At 51.7% G+C, this 19452-nt stretch overlaps 1 protein-coding gene across 3 annotated transcripts in view; it reads left to right on the top strand.

Moving 5' to 3' along the window:
- Positions 1 to 2977: 2977 nt before the first annotated feature.
- SLX9 (SLX9 ribosome biogenesis factor) overlaps positions 2978 to 19452 on the top strand; it is a 60642-nt gene continuing 44167 nt past the window's right edge. For 2 of the 3 annotated variants that reach the window (XM_054830461.1, XM_054830460.1), the window contains exons 1-2: positions 2979 to 3161; positions 5150 to 5258. In XM_054830461.1, coding sequence (XP_054686436.1) covers positions 3018 to 3161; positions 5150 to 5258 — 253 coding nt within the window. In that variant the 5' untranslated portion in view covers positions 2979 to 3017. Of the gene's footprint in view, positions 3162 to 5149; positions 5259 to 19452 lie in introns of all 3 variants that reach the window. The other variant, XM_054830463.1, reaches the window with a different exon arrangement.

The raw sequence follows: 19452 nt of genomic DNA, 5'->3' as shown, positions 1-19452 counted from the left end.
GGATTGTGCTTCACACACACCCCCCCCGACAGTGGGACTGTTGTGGCTTTTGCAGGATGCTCGTGAGCAGCTGGGCAGAGAGCAGGGCATCCAGCTGTGCATCCTGCTGGGCACCCTCGGAGTGGTTGCTCCCCAGAGTTGTTCATTGCAGTGCTTTGCTCCTAAACGTTGCTCACCCAGCCTACAGCAGGGTAATGGAAGGTTTCTGGGTGTCATCTCCGATGAAAGTTCAATCTGCCCTTGCACGTCCCAGCCACCGCCATACTCAGGCTGAACAAGCAGGTGCCTAAACTGGACGTGGCATCTTCCGAGCAGCATCACCCTCCCAGGGAGCTCTCCCCGCATTGCCCCATGTCCTTGGTACCCACGAGGAGCGTCGCAGCCGTGCACTCCCGTGGTACAGCTTGCCCACGCCAATCCATACTCGTTAACCGGGTGGGAGCGACTGCCGCCCAGGAGATGGACTCACCAATGCTGAGCTTCTTGCCAGGAGCAGCCGGGCTTCCCCCGGCCTCGCTCTTCTCCTCCTCTGGCACCTTCGTGCTCATCCATCTGCAAGCCTGGGCTGAACAAGGGACCTGGGGAAAAGGAAAAAGGAACTTCAGTCAGTGTGGAGAAGTATGCGGTAAGAGGTTTGCCTTGCTTTAAGAAATCACTTACTGGTGAACACAACATGTGTCTTTTGTTGTTGTTGTTGTTGTATTTTTGAGGTTTCAAAAAACCAGTGTAAAAATGCTACCCAGGGTAGTCCTGAAGTGAGGGTGGGGATGGGGGTCCCTGGGGCTGTTCCCCAACACCTGGGAAACACAGATTGGGGGGGATGGGGAGGGCAGAGAAAGGCCAGCTGGAAAATGGAGGATGCATTAACCACAGAGCACCCGTTGGGCCTTTTCAGAGCAAAACCACCGTGGTTCCCAAGACTGGGGCTTTTTATTCACCTGTGGGAGAAGCAGCTTTGCATTTCACCCCCTCACGTGCATGGGAAGGCGCGGCGAGGGCCATGGCTCTTGTTGGGGGTCTCCACCTGGACCCACAACTGCACAGTCAAACACATGCTTGGGCTCCATGGGGGCTCCTCAGGTATTTTCTGCTGTTAGAACTATGGAAATAATTTCAGAGGTTGGTTTTCTGTCCTACCGTGGCATCCCTGTCTCTGGCTAGCGCTACCGAGAGGCCTCAGCTCTCCCAGGGGCTTACACCAGGCTTTAACTGCGTTGCAGAGTCTCTGGGTTTAGCCCAAGCACACCAAATGAAAACCCTCCGGCTGCTTCCAGGAGCCACCCTCCGCAAGCCGCCTGCCTGCTGCTGGCCTGAAGGCCGTTAACCCCGGGGCTGCCCATCAAAGCGGCTGGTGGCAGAACGCTGGCCTTTAAGACACTGCTGTAACCGATGCGTTTAACTTTTTTTAACCATGGTGATGGTGTAGCAAAAAAGATAGGCCTGTAATGAAGGCCTACTTATATGTGTTAAGAAACTCTTCATTATTACTTTAGGTAGAAGGCTAACGATTCTTAGAATGAGCACCTGCTACACAGCATGAGAAAAAGGAGGAGCTCCAAAACACTTCAAGGCCCTTATGTACACACTTTGCAGGAAGGGAGGACACTAATTGCCTCCAGCAGCAGCCTTATCTTCCTGAGGCATACAGCGAACAATTACCAACACCGAAGTATTGAGAAACTAGGGGAAAGGTAATTTGGGCCAGGGTCCCCACCACCACCGACCCATGAGCCCCCCACCCAAATTATCCCACCTATGCAAAAGATAGAGGTGGAGAAAGGAACTGAGCATGCGTTCTAGTTTGCATACTAGGCAAAGAAATATGAACCAATCATTGTAACGGGGAGTGTACCACTTTGTAATCTTTGTAACACGTGTGTGTAAATATGACAAGAGAACCGGCGTTAGGGGTGCCTGATGTGAGGAACTCTCCTCCTGACACCCAGTGCTGCAATAAAGGAAATGCCTACGTCTTATTGCTAAATTGGTGTTAAGGAGTTTTCTTTTAGTCCTGAATTTTGGTGACAATGGGATAGGTTGTGTATAGTCTTTGTAACCAGGGTGATGGGACCAAGGTGATGAGATTACTAGCAATAGTAAGGTAATGGTCAAATGATTGTGGTGTTAGTAACCAGTCTTGCTGCTGTGGTCCCTGTACAGCCCCAACCTAACAGGTAGCTAATAAAAACATTTTAAGAATGAGAACCTGAGAGCTTGGTGGTACCATGGAGCTGATAAATTGTGTAGTTGGTACATGAGCCAAGTAATATTTCATTTTCTGTCAAAATCATGTCCTTTGAGTGAACTTTGTTCATTATAATCTAATCATAATACCCAAACGCACCTCCATTCTAAAAGCTGCCCACCTCCAAGGTATGACCCCCCCTCCCTGGGCATGCTCTCTGAATTTGTCTATAGCTTTAAAAGCAAAGTTTTCCACCAATCATAATGAAGTAACTATGTAACTATGTGATGTAATTGTAACTATGTGTGGTTTGAGACTATAAATATGTGTATGTTTGTAGGCTAGGTGGGCATGTTAGGAGAGATCCCCCATGCACCCAGTGCTGAATAAACCAATGTTGGCTTTCTAAACTGCATTTCCGTTTGGAAAGTTCTTATTGCCGTTTGAGCAGTAACACCACCATTACACTTCAGAGTTAACAGCCACCGTTATGCGTCAGCGTTAACAGCCACCATTATGCTTCAGAGTTAACAGCCACCATTACGCTTCAGAGTTAACAGCCGCGGACGGCGGGGGTGGGGGGGGCAGCTGCGGCTGCCGCGGAGGCGCTTCCTGGGCTCTGCCCGTTGCTGCGGGGGGTACGGGGGGGGGACGGACGCTTCCCAACCCCGCCGGGGCCGCCGCCCTCCGCTGCCGCAGCCGCCCCGAGCGCCGGCGGAACCAGCCGGCAGGGCCCGCCCGGGCGGGGGCGGCCCCGGGGCGGGAGAGGCGCGGCACAGGCCAGCCCGCCCCCTTCCGCCCCGCCCCGCTCCGCCACGCCGCGCCGCCCGCCATGGTAGGGAAGGCCAAGCGCCCGCGGCTCCACCGCGCCGCCCCCCGGCCCTGGCCCGCCCGGGATCCGCCGCCGCTCCCCGAGCCCGGCCCCAAGCCCAGCCCCGGCCCCGGCCCCGGCGGCTGGAACGCGACAGCCGGCAAGGTAGCGCGGGCGGGCGGGCAGCGGCGCGGCGTCACGTGGGCCGGGCGGGGCTCCACCTCCTGCGGGCGGCGGCGGTCACGGCGCGGGGGGGCGGTTTGTGAGGGGCCGGGGCGGTGACTGAGGCGGTGGCGGCAGCAGCGCTCGGGTCTGTAGAGCTCTTGGGACGCCGTGGAGTCCCAGGCGTGGCCGTCACGGGCGCAGGACCCGTGTGTGGCACCGCAGGGTGTCTGGGGGCACGGACACCCCCGGTCCTGGGCACGGTGGAGGGCTGGTGGCAGCCGGCAGGGCAGGAGTCGGGGGAAGTTGTCTCCTGAAGGCCGGTCTCTTCTCCTGCTTAAAAAAGCCTCGTTGTGCCCTCGATGCTCTTCTTGCGGCCTTGAGGCTGCTGTGGCACCCTGCCCGGCAGCTGCTCTCCTCTTGTGCCGCTTATCACCCGAGGGACGGTGCCGACGAGGCCACGGCTCCTCAGAGCAGGAAGGGAGGCGAGACAAGGGAGCCTGGAGCTTCAGGACTGCAGCCACGGTGATGGAACCGCCACCCGCCATAGCTACGGCAGCGCTGTGGCAGCCGCCGTAGCATCCCCAGGCCTTTACCCTGCAGAGAGGGGGACTGCGTGGGGAGGCGGCGGTGACCCCGCTGCTGGGGGAATGAGTGCCTGTGCTGTGCCTCTGAGGGGTGACTTGGATGCAGTAGTGGGGATCGTTACCTGCAAGTGTTGGGAGCAGAGGGATAAGAGGTTGCCTGGCTCGTTTTGCAGTTGTTCTCTTCAGTTTCTGTCTAGGGCAGGTGGAGATGAGCTGTTAGTTTGCACACAGTCATTTATGAGATTTAGACCATGTGTGGTTTCATAGAATCCCAGACTGGTTTGGGTCAGAAGGGACCTCACAGCCCACCCAGTCCCACCCCTGCCATGGGCAGGGACACCCTCCACTAGCCCAGGTTGCCCAAAGCCCCATCCAACCTGGCCTTGAACACTGCCAGGGAGCCAGGGGCAGCCACAGCTTCTCTGGGCACCCTGTGCCAGGGCCTCACCACCCTCACAGGCAAGAATTTCTGCCTCACATCCCATCTCCATCTCCCCTCCTGCAGCTTCAGGCCATTCCCCTTGGCCTGTCACTCCCTGCCCTTGTCACCAGCCCCTCTCCAGCTTTCCTGGAGCCCCTGCAGGGACTGGAAGGGGCTCTAAGGTCTCCCCACAGCCTTCTCTTCTCCAGGCTGAACAGCCCCAACTCTCTCAGTCTGTCTTCATAATCCTGTTTCACCAGCTGTGTTACTAACCCACAGTTCAGGTTAAAGCTGAGTGCTTCCCCCGCCCCCTCACAGCAAGGACACAGAACAGTAAATGGTTTTTATGCACTTACGGCTTTCTTGGGAGGAGAGGAATAGGCTGTGCCATATACAGCTGGTTTTATACCACTATAAAGTTATGTGTTGGCACTGGGAGATACTGCTGGCCAAAATAATAAACTCTTCTAAGCCAACCAGAGAAGCTACTGCGCAGCTTAGGACTTAGGGAGGTAGTGCATGCTTGAAGCGACTACATGCTGAAGATTTTGAAGTTGCTACTAGATCTCTTAATGTCCATCAATTTAGGACCCCAATCTGTTCATTTGTTGCTTATCTGTATTGTTACATACTTACATACCTGTAATAAATCTGGCTTTTCCGAAGGATACCATTCACAGTTCTCCTAGGCATAATACCTGAATACACTTGAGTGAGGTGAGGCTGAGTTCAGGCAGAAATCTGTTAGGAATAGAGCAATCCAAAACATGACTTTGAGAAACTTCCTTGTGTGTGGAAGAGCCGGGGGGGCCAAGCCAGTGAGGTGCCTTACCTACCCCTGCCTGCTCAGGAGGGGCACCTGCACCTGCTGCTGGAGAATGCACCCTGCTCCTGTCTGGATGGTGTTGGGCTTGAGGGGTTTTAAATGAATGCTGCCTGGTGGTGACTGTACTGACTCCTGCTTAATGTTTCTTGTGCATAAGGACTGGGACTTCTCATCTCCTGGTGTCTTTTCCGGGCTGAAGATTGACCCTGATACTCTAGTAAAGAAGCTTGACTTGGACTCCAGAAGCATCATCTCCTCCAGAACAGGTTTGTTGTTGTGTTTTGAATGAGTGCCACTTTAGGTTGTGAGCAAAGACACTGGGGACTTTGCAGTGGTTGTCAGAACAAGCCTAGGAGACTCGAACCCAAACACAGCTTCTCCTGTTCCTTTTAGGAGTGCTTTCTGTTTGGAGCTGGAGGTGGCAGAAAGGCGTGTGCGTGCTTAGCGCTCCCTAGGTGGGGAACCAGCTTCAGGCCACCTGAGGGCTGCTGGGCTGTGCCAGGCAGCTGGAGCCCCCACCCGTGGGATGTCTCCACGCCTGTGGGATGTCCTCGTGCAGCCAGAGGCATGAGGGATGTTCCCATGTGTGTGGGATGTCCTCGTGCAGCCAGAGGCGTGAGGGATGTCCCCAGATGTGTGGGGTGTCCTCGTGCAGCCAGAGGCGTGAGGAATGTCCCCACGTGTGTGCGATGTCCTCGTGCAGCCAGAGGCGTGAGGAATGTCCCCACGCGTGTGCGATGTCCTCGTGCAGCCAGAGGCGTGAGGAATGTCCCCACGCGTGTGCGATGTCCTCGTGCAGCCAGAGGCGTGAGGAATGTCCCCACGCGTGTGCGATGTCCTCGTGCAGCCAGAGGCGTGAGGAATGTCCCCACGCGTGTGCGATGTCCTCGTGCAGCCAGAGGCGTGAAGGATGTCCCCGCGCGTGTGCGATGTCCTCGTGCAGCCAGAGGCGTGAAGGATGTCCCTGCACGTGTGCGATGTCCTCGTGCAGCCAGAGGCGTGAAGGATGTCCCTGCACGTGTGCGATGTCCTCGTGCAGCCAGAGGCGTGAAGGATGTCCCTGCACGTGTGCGATGTCCTCGTGCAGCCAGAGGCGTGAAGGATGTCCCTGCACGTGTGCGATGTCCTCGTGCAGCCAGAGGCGTGAAGGATGTCCCTGCACGTGTGTGATGTCCTCGTGCAGCCAGAGGCGTGAAGGATGTCCCTGCACGTGTGTGATGTCCTTGTGCAGCCAGAGGCGTGAAGGATGTCCCTGCACGTGTGTGATGTCCTCGTGCAGCCAGAGGCGTGAAGGATGTCCCTGCACGTGTGTGATGTCCTCGTGCAGCCAGAGGCGTGAAGGATGTCCCTGCACGTGTGCGATGTCCTCGTGCAGCCAGAGGCGTGAAGGATGTCTCCACACATGTGTGATGTCCTCGTGCAGCCAGAGGCGTGAAGGATGTCTCCACACATGTGTGATGTCCTCGTGCAGCCAGAGGCGTGAAGGATGTCTCCACACATGTGCGATGTCCTCATGCAGCCAGAGGCTCCTGGTCCCCAGGGGCTGAGGGGACCGCAGAGCCCCAGCTGTGACCTGATCTCTGGGTTTCCTCTGCAGTGCTTTTGCCCCACCAGCAGCTGCCATTCCTACCCCAGCGTTTTGTCAGCAAGTTGCTTGCTGTGTCCCAACAGTGCTTTGCCCGCGGCAGCCTGGTTGCAGCCAGTTCTCTCCTCCTGTCCTTTGCTGTTGTTAGGTCCCTGGCTCAAGGATTCCTGGGCAGGAGAGTCCAGCTTACCAGGGAGTGTCAAGAGTGAGAGTGGGAAAAGGGAGGAGATGATAGAGGCTTTTGTTTTCTAGTCCTGTAACAAGGAAACGCTCCCTCTAGCTGCTCAGTAGCAGACAGAGCTTTGTATCTGAAACTGGGTTTCACCCCTTGGAATGGAATCTGATGGCACAGCAATTGTCCTCGTGCAGAAGATGTGTGTGACACCCAAATACCTTTTTTGCAAACTAAATTAGTTTCTTCTCTCCATGCAGATTAATACTGCTACAGTGACTTTGTTCTCATGTCCAGGGCTACAAACAAACCCAGTAACCACCCATCCTGGTTTAAACCCGCAGGCAGCCAAAGTAACCACACAGCCTTCCCTCGCTCCCCCTGCCTCAGTGGGATGAGGGAGAGAATCACTTGTGGGTTGAGATAAAAACAGTTTAATGGCCAGAAAAGGGAGACAATAATAATGATAAAAGAATATACAAACCAAGTGATGCACAGCACAATTGCTCACCAAACTCTGACCGATGCCCAGGTAGTTCCTGAGCCACGGCCCCTCCCGGCCAGTTCCCCCCAGTTATATACGGAGCATGACGCTGTATGGTATGGAATATCCCTTCGGCCAGTCTGGGTCAGCTGCCCTGGCTGTGCCACCCCAGCTCCTTGTGCTCCCCTGGGGAAGGCTCACGCCTCCTTGCTGGCAGGGCCTGGGAAGCTGAAAAGTCCTTGACTTAATTGTAAACACTGCTTAGCAACAGCTAAACATCAGTGTGTTATCGATGTTATTTTCATACTAAATCTAAACTGCAGCGCCCTACCAGCTACTAGGGAGAAAATTAACTCTATCCCATCTGAAACCAGGACAGCACCCAAGGGCTAATGGTTACCCGAGCGGTGGTGAGCTGTAGCTGCCGTAGCCCATCGGTCACATCTGGTTGCAGAGTGGGGGAATGGGAAGGTTGTCTGAGGACATGCTTGCTGGAGATGTGTGTCCTCTGCACAGAAACCTTTGTGAGATGTATTGTTTTCAGAACACCGAGCTCATTGTTGGTAACTCTCCTGGGAAAAGGACATGTGTGCATATGTGTGTGCACGTGAACGCAGCCATCTCTTTAATTAAATTAGACAGCATGTTGTTGAAGGCTGACAGCCTGCAATCCTAGTCTTTCATTGCAGGCTACAGCTGTACATGTCTGGTTTATAAATAGACCTGTGCTGCTGGTCCCCGTGCAGTGCTGATGATGCAGATGTGTGGTGCCTGACTGTGTTTAACCCTCTCTTCAGGCTGCATGCTGGCTTCCTGCACACAGTGATGCTGACCATGGTGCTTTGTGCTCCCTCGCACTTTCAAAGCGATCAGCTAAAAATAGCTGTTCATTTGGGGGCTCAAAACTGCAATTCAACGAGGCAAAAAGTGATCTGATCTTTTTTTTTTTTTTTAAAAATCTTCCCAAGCTGCTGTGCCTTTTCTTTTTGTATCACTCTGGAGCCATGTGGAGGCTTTTTCATTATGGAAATCAATTCAATTTTTTTGTGTTAATTCAGTGAACTGTAACTAGGCTGTGCATACAATGGCAGATACCCTGGAGTTAGAAAAGAGATTCTAGGCAGACATGCTTTGTCTCCTGGGATCTCTGGTCAGCTGAGGGCCTGTTCAGCAGGAAATTCAACTTGACTCCTTCCTCCCACCCCCCCTTAGCTCAGTGCACAGGATAGGGGGTAGGATTCTCCTACACATTGTTATTTTAAGATTTAGTAGCAAGACAAAAAAAGTGTTTCTCTCCCACATGCTTTTCAAGCTCTGAGAAGGTCAAGTTGGCAGACTGTAGGTAGGCTTACTCTATCTCCTGTGCTTTTCACAGCTGAAGAAGATTTTTTTCTGTCAAGGATGCTATGTGGCAGTTGAGAAAGCTGGTATATTTGTCCTCCCTGTGTGCACGCGTGCCTCACGTTACCTAAGATCGCTTCACATTATCTAAGATTGCTGGTATCTCTGTGTTTTGTGTTACGATCTGGCCTTGTGCTGTGACGCTTTAGGGACAGCGAGGAAGGCTTCAATGTGGGCTTAGAGAGGCCTGCAGGGTGTGAGTGAGACAAGGGAGAGGTTACAGGGCTTGGACCTGGCAGAAAATACTCTGCTGGGTTTTGGCTCTGTTATCTCTCTTCCTTAGACCCTGCATCCCTCTGCCTTTGGAGGTGCAGTTCCCAGAAAGTCAGCATCTCGCTCCATGGCTGTGCTTCCATGGTCAAAGGTATCTGTGTAAGATGTTTATGGGTAAAACATTTGATCTTCCTACTACTATTTGCCTCTGTTACTTTCTCCACTTGAGCTTTCACATTTTGGCTTTGTGCTTGAACTGAGGGACCCAACTTTTGTCTTGACAGAGCCTGAGCACCAAAGCTGTGTGAGCTGGAGTGCTCTCTGCTAACTCTGAAGCTGTCAGATGTGGAGCGGGCCCAGAAGGATATGTGGGGTTGAGAGATTGCAGCTCCACCTGTCACACCTTCCCCCTGCCCCACCCGTCACTGTTTAAGCGAGGATAGTGGCTGGCTGGATAAGCAGAAGAGACCTGGAAAGCCTGGTCTCCTCAGAGCACGGTGCAGGGCAGCAGATGCTCCTGGACCAGTTTGAGGTGGTGGTGTAGGGGTTAGAGCCAGCCAGGGCTGCTCTTGCGGGGCTCCCTGGAAGACTTGGAGGGTTGTGGAGCTCCCTTTCCTTCTGTCCTAACTGGGATGAGTAGGTGACTATGACGGTGCATCTTTAGCTGGCTACTTCCCTCGGGTTCCTTGGCCTCCCTCTCTGCCTTCTGTGCCTGGGATGTACTTTCTGGCTCCCCACTTTCTCTGTCCGTCCTCTCCCTATTTGACATACTTGTGTGGTTCCTTCCTCTCTCCCGGGTGGCCTGGGCACTTGGGGCAGCTTTTGCAGTTCTTTACCTTTTGTCCAGCTCTGAAGGTATCTATGCTCATGACAAAACATTCTGCTTCATTTTCTCTGGAGAAGATGAGGTGATTCTTGGTTGCTGTCATCTTTTCATTCTAACACCAGGAGCTTAGAGAGGTAAATGTTAGTCCAGCAGCTGGAGTAGACATGTTTCACTCCACTATTACATTCCTGTGTCTGCCATGAGCTGACTGTGCCCTGCCATATCCCAGTTCTCAATGCCTTAGATTTGGGAGGGGATGGAGAGCTGAAGAAGCAAGCTGCGGAGAAAGGCAAGTGCTTCTTTGAAAGCCTCAGATGCTGTTAGTGGTTGGGGCTAACATCTGTAATAAGGATCATCTCTCCCAGCCTCGCCTGGACAGGCTTTTTTCTCAGGGTTTGTGTTCAGTTTTGTTATCAAAGAGGATGGCTATCTTCTCCTCATCTTCCTAGTTCCTAAGGCAGGTTTCAAGTTGCCCTGTCTTCATTCAAAGCAGCCTGCAGAAGGATGGGAGCATGGGCAGATGTATAAGCGTGGGCCTTGGCTGCAGTGGGGAGAAAGACTGCCTGAACTGCGGGGCTCTAACAAAGACAGGGCAGCTTGGGCAGGAGACAGAGAGATGATATTCTGAATTCACTGAATTATTCGGAGTACCTGTAAAATCAGCTGGTAGTGGCAAAGGAAAGATATCCCTTGTGTACTCAATTTTTACACTGTGCTTCATTCTGCGGGTCTGGTCTCTTCTAGTTAAAATCTAGTCTGAGGGAAAGCTTAGATTTGGGTTATATTGTAGAAGATATTAGCTCGGAGCTCAACAGTGGTCAAAAAAAGCAAATTGGGAAATAGGAGGAAAAGAGAATGACCTGGAGAACGTTGTTATGGTCCATAAATAAATCCTTGGTGCATGCTGCTATTTGATACGATGTGTGGCCCTGGTCCTCTTGTCTCAAAAAAGATGTAGCAGACCAGCAAAGATTCAGAGAAGGGCAGCAAGGTTGCTCAGAGGCCTGGGATGCCTTTTTGCTTTGTTCCTAAAGCAAAAGCCCCAGGCTCTCCAGCTAGGGGAGGGCAGCGAGGCAGGCTGTGATGGAAGCCTGGAGCTGCCTGTGGCTGGCTGCCGTTTCTTCCGCTGCAAACCTGGAAGAAGCAATGGCAGTAGCAGATGGTGGACACGCACCCGAACAAGACATTTCGTGTCTCACATGGTGAATTTGGCTCTGGACTCCATGTCTGTGTGTGATGTGAGCGCTGGACGCCTCTGCGGGTTCAGAAAGGGGCTGCACAGATTGATGGAGGGGGCCGATGGGGTTTCTTAACACAAGGACTCATCTGATTTGGGACGCACCGGTGGAGCATGGCGGTTCTGCTCCTGCTGGGTCTTAGGTGGAAAAAGGGAGGGAAGTTGAGGCCTGGCCATGGCTTGTAGTGCTGCAGCAGGACTGGAGACAGGCTTCTTCCACCCCCAAGGGTGGTCCTAACTCCAAGGAGGTCCCTCTGTGCTGCAGCCGGGGGGCTGTGCGGTGGCTCAGGCCACTGGGATGTGCCGGGAGGGGACACGGGCTGCCACCAGGACAGTGTGGGATGGCTGGGGCGAGAGCAGGGCCTGGACCGCGGCTGTGGAGTTGCGTGATCTGCTAGGGGCTAACTAAACAGCAGAGCATGGTTACTTCCATGTGATGAAAAGCTTCATCTGGAAGACCTGCTTTGATGTGCTGGAGCCAGAGGGAAGCAATCCTGTAGGAAACCAAGCCATTGTCATGCTGGGGCTTGGGGGCTATTGCCTGTAGACACCAACGAAAGAGGAGACCTCTCTCTCTCTACTTTTTTTTCCCTTAGTTTTCCTCAATTTATTAAGTGACCAGCTTCTGCTGCTCTTCTGGCTGTGGTTACTCTGAGGGAACAGGGAGGAGTATGGTACCTAAGTTGCAAAGTTCAGCATCTATAGCAGGGTTTGCATCTTGGTTAACACAAGTGGTCGTGTGTGCCCGCGCAGGTGTGTGCTGGGGCTGAAAGGAGATGGAAAAAGGCCCCTTGTTTTGGGAGGATAAACCGGTGGTGCCAACTGAAGGTCCTGTTTTTCTGAGGATTTCTGAAGATTCCTGGTGCATCTGGTGGAGGCAGGGTGCCCTGTCAAAGCATCTGCTACTCTCATGGTAATGGTCTCATTGCTTCCCTTAGATACAAGGCTGATTAAGCATGCTGCTTGTGGTCAGTGCGAGGTACCAGCTTAGGCTGCTCTGGCATTGGTAATTGTTGCGGCATGAGAAGGAAAGGGTGGAACTATAATAAAAAATGTCACCAAATGGAATTAATTTTAGGTGAGTCTTGCGTGTGTGACAGTAGAAAGCCAGTGGTCTAAAATGGAAAGTATTTTAATATGGGGAGCTCTGAGCCATGTCGTACTGTGAAACAGACCTGCTGCAATTACTTTCTCCTGCTCTGCTTCTTGTCTTTAATCATTAGTTCGTCTTAACACCAGATTCCAGATGATTTCCACATGCTCGTAGGTAACAAAAGCCAGCAACATCACTGCGAACACCGGAGTAAAGTCCATGAGTTAGTTGCTTACTGAATGACTGCTTCCTATCAGTGTAGTTTACTTAGTCACTGACGTAATGTAAATCAAATGCATTGCCATAATCTAATCTATGCAAGGACCTCTGTTACTGGTGGGAATGAATAATTCTCATCTGGGTGAGCCTCCGTAGCGTGGGAATTAAATGTTTCTAACTATGTCAGAAATAATGGCCTGTTGTATGGGGGGGCTGGGGGCATGCTGCTGCTTTTTTTTTTTTGCCTTAGCTTTCCCTCCTCAGAGTTTGCTCCTTGAATCAAGGGCCTGTTCAAGTGTGGCTCTGGCAAACCAATTGCCTGGCAATGTCTTTTTTTGGAGTGGATGATGAACCAGCTGTGGAATGATATGAACAACTGGACTGGCAGCTCCCTGCTTTATTTTCAGCTTCTCCGGAAGGGAACTGTGACAAGATGTGTTGCTGAGAAAGCCAAAGTGCAACAGCAGCAAGTGCTACTACTTCAGAATTGCTTTTGAAACCTTAGCTTGTTACCTTGATTTCTGAGGTGGTGGCAAGAGTAGCTTTTCCTGCAGATTGCTCTAGCTCTTGCACTGTGCCCCTGGTGAGCCAGAAAAATGTGAAACGAGGATTAAAACCATTTGCTGCCTCTGGTCCTGGACCAGTTAAGGGTCCTTAAGGAAACCATAAGGTCTACCAGAAGGTAGGTTTAGACTGGACATAAAGAAGACATTTTTTTATGAAGAGGGTGGGAGGCCCTGGCACAGGTTGCCCAAAGAAGCTGTGGTTGCCCCATCCCTGGAAGCGTTCAAGGTCAGGTTGGATGGGGCTTTGGGCAACCTGGGTTAGTGAAAGATGAAAGGAGGGTTGGACTAGATGATCTCTGAAGGTCTCTTCCAACTCAAACACTCTGTGAGTCTATGATTCTTCACCAAGGTGTGGGGCACAGAATGATGTGAACAGAGGTTGAGCTGGGCCTTGCTGTGGCTGAAGCCTGGATCCGCACAATGTGACGCAAAGCTATAGGGGAGTTTTGGCACACATGCTGTAGTATCTCTGACTTTCCCTTTGTATCTTGAGAGCTTTTGTCCTCTGATGACCAGGACTGTCTTGCAGCATGAGTTCCTCTGTCAGTGGCACAGAGGGGAGCAGAGGAGTAAAATTACTGATCATCTGACAAAGATGGAAGTCCCTTTTCCTCCTGAAGAAATGTGGAGACAGGAGAGAATAAAATCAGGCCAAGCAGAAACCTGACAGCTTGGAATTGCTGGAGCCTGCAGGCTGTGTACAGTCTTGCTTTTCCTCTTTCTTAGGTACTCTGTGAGTTCCTTTTCTTACCAAGCCTCCCTCTGCAGAGTCACTGATTATGCCCTCTGGCTTGCACCTCTGCTTCTGCTCTGGTGTTCTGGATTTGCTGTGTCTGTCACATATCTGCTTGCTTCCTCCTTGGGCTCATTGCACTCCAAGGCTGTTCTCCTTTCATAGCCTCAAATGAGAAGCAGAAAAGCTGTGGTTGGTTAGCATTGTTGTCCTGTCGTGGGACCATGCACTAACTTCATGTGACATCATTTACTTTCCTGTTTTTTTAATGCGTGATATGCCAGGATCCCTGTGAGACCTCTTGTCTTCCAGCATCGCTGTTCCTGCAGTGTCTGGATTCATGGTCACCACTGTTGTGTTGCTTGCAGAATTGCAGCCGTGGCCAGTCCCCTGTTATGCTTCAGGAGCTCTGATCTTTGTGTCCTGTAGTTTATTCCTATCTTTTTGTCAGATTTCTTCTTGTTTGTGGCCTGTAAATATTATGGTTCTTCCTCTTCTGTCCTCACCCCGATCACATTTCTCCATGAAATGCTTCTGTGCAAATCCTAGAGCTGTGATGCTGGTAGGAGCAGGTCGCTTCTGCTGGGAAGAAGTTTGCTGTGTTACTCTGCAGAGCATGGTGTGAGTCTGCCCTCCTGCCATGTCTATTCCTAGTGCTGTGCACCTTCTTTAGATAGATTTTTGGTGCCATAAATTGGTAAGAACAGACCGGAGACATTGGCAGCCTTCCCATTGTGTACATTTTGGGCATTTCCTTCACCTCCTGTAGAGCGTCATGTAGTCCCCTTTGGCTGTGCCTTCCCGGGTATAGTGCAGTGCCAGGCCTCATGCAGCTGGAGGTCTCCTGTTTGGTTTGGGGTTTTTTTTTATTTTGTTTTTTTTCTTTTCTGGCATGTTGGAGTGTTTAGCAATTGAAGGATTAAAAAAATAAAATTAATCCTGCTTGTTTTAATGAACAGATCCTTTCTGAATATCAGTTTTAAGCCTTTGCTGCTTTTTCTTAATGAGAGTTTGGGGTATTTTTAAATCTTCTGCTTGTGTTGGTCATTCGCCACATCCCTGGTGTAGAAAGCTGCTGGATCTTCATGATTCTGCTGCTGTCGCTTTTCTTCAGTATTTAATTCTGTGCTGGCAGCTGTCATGCCCATCTTGTGTTTGTTTTGTGCAGAGCGTCTTTCTCAAGCTGTTCCCCACCGTAACAGTCTTCAGATGGAAATAGGGTGAAAACAGTTTCCTCCGCAAGCTGAGGATGACAGTGAGCGGCCTGTGAGGAGCGGCTGTAGCATCTCCAGCACGTGTGTAAAATGTGACGTGCTGTGCTAGTCCAAAATGACAAGATATTCCTGCTCCATCTGTCTTTGTTATTAGCTGCCCAGGCCTTGGTCTGTGTGAATTTTGGGAGCATTGAAATGCTCTCCATTAAGCTAGGGTCAGGGGTAGCTTATTGGCGATGCCCTTGGTGGTGTTGCACTGAAATGATTTTAATGTCTTGTCTTTGAAAATCTTTACTTGGCATGTGGACGCTGCCCTAGGAGGAGCGGCTATTTGAGTGGCATTTGAGCTGGAATTTTTCGCTTTCATGAGCGGGGACTGGATATCCACATGGCTTTAAAACAGGGCACCCAACCTCCATTAAAGGCGCCTTCAGCTATTGCAACTTGGATAAAGCATCACTTGACGTTGTGCTCCCAGCCTGCCCCACTCATCCGCCCCGGATGTGAGTGGCAGTGGCTGCTTTTTGCGCCCTCAGGACAGACAAAGTACTCTGCAGCATCCCTTGCCTCTTGCCCTGACAGACTGAGAATGACGCGTGCCCGTGAGCATCCAGCCTTGGGTAGACACCAGCTCCCCTTTCCTGTGCAGGCTTGAGGGACGTGGGGAGGAGAAGGGCTCAGGAAAGCCAGCAGCTGTTTTGGCAGTTCCTCATTTCTCTTTCATATTCTTATCTCTACTGTATCTACCCACCGCGCTGACATGAACAGTCAAAGCGCAGCCCCCTTCAGCCCCCGAGCGCTCTCTCCCAAGGCAGATGTGAGCTGCACACCTCTCCTTTGCGTGCCTCTCTCCTCCCCACCCACATATCTTCTGCAAGGTGGCCGTGTCCTTCATGTAATCAGCATGGGTCAGGGGTGTCTCCCAGGACTGGAACGTGCAGGTCTCAGGTCAAACTGCAACCTTCCCTCCATGAACTGGTGTTTTCTCTGACATTGTGTATGAAAGTGCTTCAAACCTCCAAGAAAAGAATTTGCAAGAAAGCAAAAATTCCCAGGAAAGGGGAAATGCTGGGCAGGGGTTAAACAGGCAAAGCCATCCTCTTTGCCTCTCCCCCAGCCCCAAGGTTAAGGACTTGGCATCCAGAAATGGCTGTGAAGGACACTGTATCTATCTTTATTCCATTAACTGGGGGAGCAGTTCCTCTGCCTGTTTGCAGAAGTGCAGGCCAAAAAGCGTTGCTCACTTCCATGCCTTGAGCTGAGCTGTAACTAACTGTGCCCTGACCAGTGTGACACTGCAGTGAGAGCCTGAACTGGTGGCACTGAGCGGGAGGAGACCCCGACCCAGCCAGAAGGCCCTCGATGCCAGCCAAGCACCAACTGGCACGGAGCAGGGGGACCCCAGTTCCTTTCTTGCATAGCAGCAAGCAAAAAACTTGAACCTCTTGGAGGAGTGCTGTTAACTTTTGGTAACCCAGTATACCACTTATTTACAGACTTGACGGGAGCTGAAAATACCTTTATTTCAGGCTTAGGGCTACAGGCAGGCTGCTTTTGGCTGTGGATGGGAGTTGCCATAAGGAGACCATGGTTTGAAGGAGAAAGGAGAAAGCGGGTGAAGAGCTCGGAAGCGTACGTGCTGGCCTGACTAGCAGAGCAAGGCTGCATCCAGGATAGCCACCCTGCTAGTTTGATATGGTGACAATTTACCATACCTGGGTAACTTGCTCCTGGTAGCAGTTTACCATAGGTTCCTTCTTGCTTTTTGGCTGAAATTTGTTTTTTTGACTGCATCATTAGGATCTGCTCTTACCTTGACAATGTGTGTTGGGTTTGCGTGGCAAGGTTTTGGTAGTGGGGGGGGCTACAGGGGTGGCTTCTGTGAGAAGCTGCTAGAAGCTCCCCCTGTGTCTGACAGAGCCAATGCCAGCCGGCTCCAAGACAGACCCACCGCTGGCCAAGGCCAAGCCAATCAGCACCTCTGTGATAACATATTTAAGAAGGAAAAAAACAGTTAGAGAGAGCTTTTGCAGCCGGAGAGAGGAGTGAGAAGATGTGAGAAACTCTGCAGACACCAAGGTCAGTGCAGATGGAGGGGGAGGAGGAGCTCCAGGCGCCGGAGCAGAGATCCCCCTGCAGCCCGTGGTGAAGACCATGGTGAAGCAGGCTGTCCCCCTGCAGCCCATGGAGGAAGGATGAGGGGGTGTAGAGATTCCACCTGCAGCCCGTGGAGGACCCCACGCTGGAGCAGGTGGAGGCACCTGAAGGAGGCTGTGGCCCGTGGGAAGCCCATGCTGGAGCAGGCTCCTGGCAGGTGGAGAGAGGAGCCCACGCCAGAGCAGGTTTGCTGGCAGGACTTGTGACCCCGTGGGGGATCCACGCTGGAGCAGTTTGCTCCTGAAGGTCTGCACCCCATGGAAGAGACCACGCTGGAGCAGTTCGTGAAGGACTGTAGCCCGTGGGAGAGACTCACGTTGGAGAAGCTGGTGAAGGACTGTCTCCCGTGAGAGGGACTCCATGCTGGAGCAGGGGAACGATGAGAGGAGTCCTCCCCCTGAGGATGAAGAAGCGGCAGAAACAACGTGTGATGAACTGACCGTAACCCCCATTCCCCGTCCCCCTGTGCCACTGAGGGGGGCAGAGGTTGAAGCCGGAAGTTGAGCCCGGGAAGATGGGAGGGGTGGGGGGAGGTGTTTTAAGAGTTGATTTTATTTCTCATTCCTCTACTCTGTTTTGCTTAGTAATAAATTAGATGAATTCCCTCCCTAAGTTCAGTCTGTTTTGCTCGTGACGATAACTAGGGAGTGATCTCTCCCTGTCCCTATCTCGACCCATAAGTTTTTTGTCATACCTTTTCTCCCCTGTCTGGTGAATGAGGGGAGTGAGAGAGCGGCTCTGGTGGGCACCTGGCCCCCAGCCAGGGTCAACCCACCACACAACGCCAGATCACCTTGTAATGGCAATGTGGTGTCCGAGTGTTTTCTAACAGGCTGTTACAAAACTGCGTGGTGGTTGAGAGGAGCTCAAATAGCGGTTTGAGGTATGGGAAGCCTCTCCAGTGAGGTCAGATGACCTCGGTCTACAGGATGCCTCAGGCAGAAGACTGTAGGTTGTAGCAACTCACCTTGAAGCCAGAGGGCTCAAAATCCATGGGACCTTGCTTCAAGGGTCAAATTGGCCAAGTTCTCCAGCAGAGGCGAACAGCTGTGGGGACTGCTTGAAATGGAGGACAGGGACCTGCTGTGGGTAGCTTCTGGGAGAATTTGGAGTGGGAATCCCACTGAAAGCTAAAGACAGTGATACCTTAAATAAAAATAATAACAATCTTTAAAAAAAAAATCCACACTGCTTAAAATTAGTTTAACAATTTATTGTCTGTGCAGTGTGGTGCCGGCTGTGAGTGTAGCTGTATGAAACTCCACTTTAATTACAGTCAGTGCAATTAAATGAAAAGAGCCAAATGAGCGTCTGAAACTTGCACTCCTTCAAGTGCTTTGACTTCCCTTCTGGAGACAGACTGTTTCCATGTTGTGAGTGCCTTCTGCCAGATCATGGGAATCAGCTGTGTTAATATTTATGGAAGTAATTAACTTTTTTTTTCCTTCCCCTCCCTCTAGCTGTGGCTAAGTCCTTGTTCTTAAAATTAACAGTTTTTTTTTTTAAAAATCCTCAAATTAGCTAGTGGTCATGGATACTGAGCACTATACAAACACAGTAACATTTTCCAGAGTGCCCGAAGCTGCCAAGGTGTTTGCAGTCCGCTCCAGGGAGAGGAGGCTGTTGGTAGTGGGAAGAGCCTGAAATGAGTCTTAGGAGTTTGAATGATGTGTCAGATCCCTGCGATTTCTTATTCTGGTTGGTTCCTGTGGCTGTGCCTGCTGCGTAATGTTCACCACTGGCAATGGTGGAAGGTACGCGCCTGCCCTGGAGCAGCCTCTTGTGCTGCTTTGTGGGTGCGTTGAAGGGTAGGGCTCAGCGAGGGACTGGGGACTCCTTTGGTGAGGCTTCCGGGTGCTGCTCTGTGCTTTTGCAAAGCCTTCCTCCAGCCTTTGTAAAAGCTGGATGCTCAAATGTGTACTTTTTAGGTCAAATGCCTCGTGCCGCTGAAGGGCTCGCCGAGTTTGAGGCCAGCAGACCTTCTTGCCTTCCTTCAGGCATGATGGGGCATGGCAGCTTGCATGTCACACCACGTCTTGCTCCATGTGATTATGATTCCCAAAGCTTTACAAGGATACTAATCTAGCCTGGTATTCTCCTGCTAAATCAGTTTAAAGTGGTCAGACATCCTTACTTACACAAAAATAGATCAGCCCTGCTTAGCAGAGTGCTGAAGCTGCAGTGTTACAAAAGAGGGCTATGAACCAAAATCCACGCCTTTGCTGTTGTAATGTTACAGCTTTGGCATAATCGAGTTATAAAATTGTAAATGCTACAAAGAGAGAGGAGGCATAGTTCTGCACCGGTGGCAAAGATACCACCCAGCACAAGTGCCGGTAATGAAACCCTCTCATGGGGCCAGAGAGGAACAGTTTAACACTGCGTGAACTGAGAATCTGACTCCCGAGAGGGATGGAGCAGCGCTTGTGGAGAGGGCGGATTGACAGCTCTGGAAGTCAGAGCCCTTCCCTTGTCACCAGCATCGGTACGGAGTTGTGTCAAGCTGTCAAACGTATTTCTGAAATATGCATCCTGGGAGTTTAATATTTAATAGATGCTC

Source organism: Grus americana, chromosome 6, assembly GCF_028858705.1.
Source record: "Grus americana isolate bGruAme1 chromosome 6, bGruAme1.mat, whole genome shotgun sequence".
Lineage (NCBI taxonomy): Eukaryota > Metazoa > Chordata > Aves > Gruiformes > Gruidae > Grus > Grus americana.
This window is presented reverse-complemented; position numbering and strand designations above follow the sequence as displayed.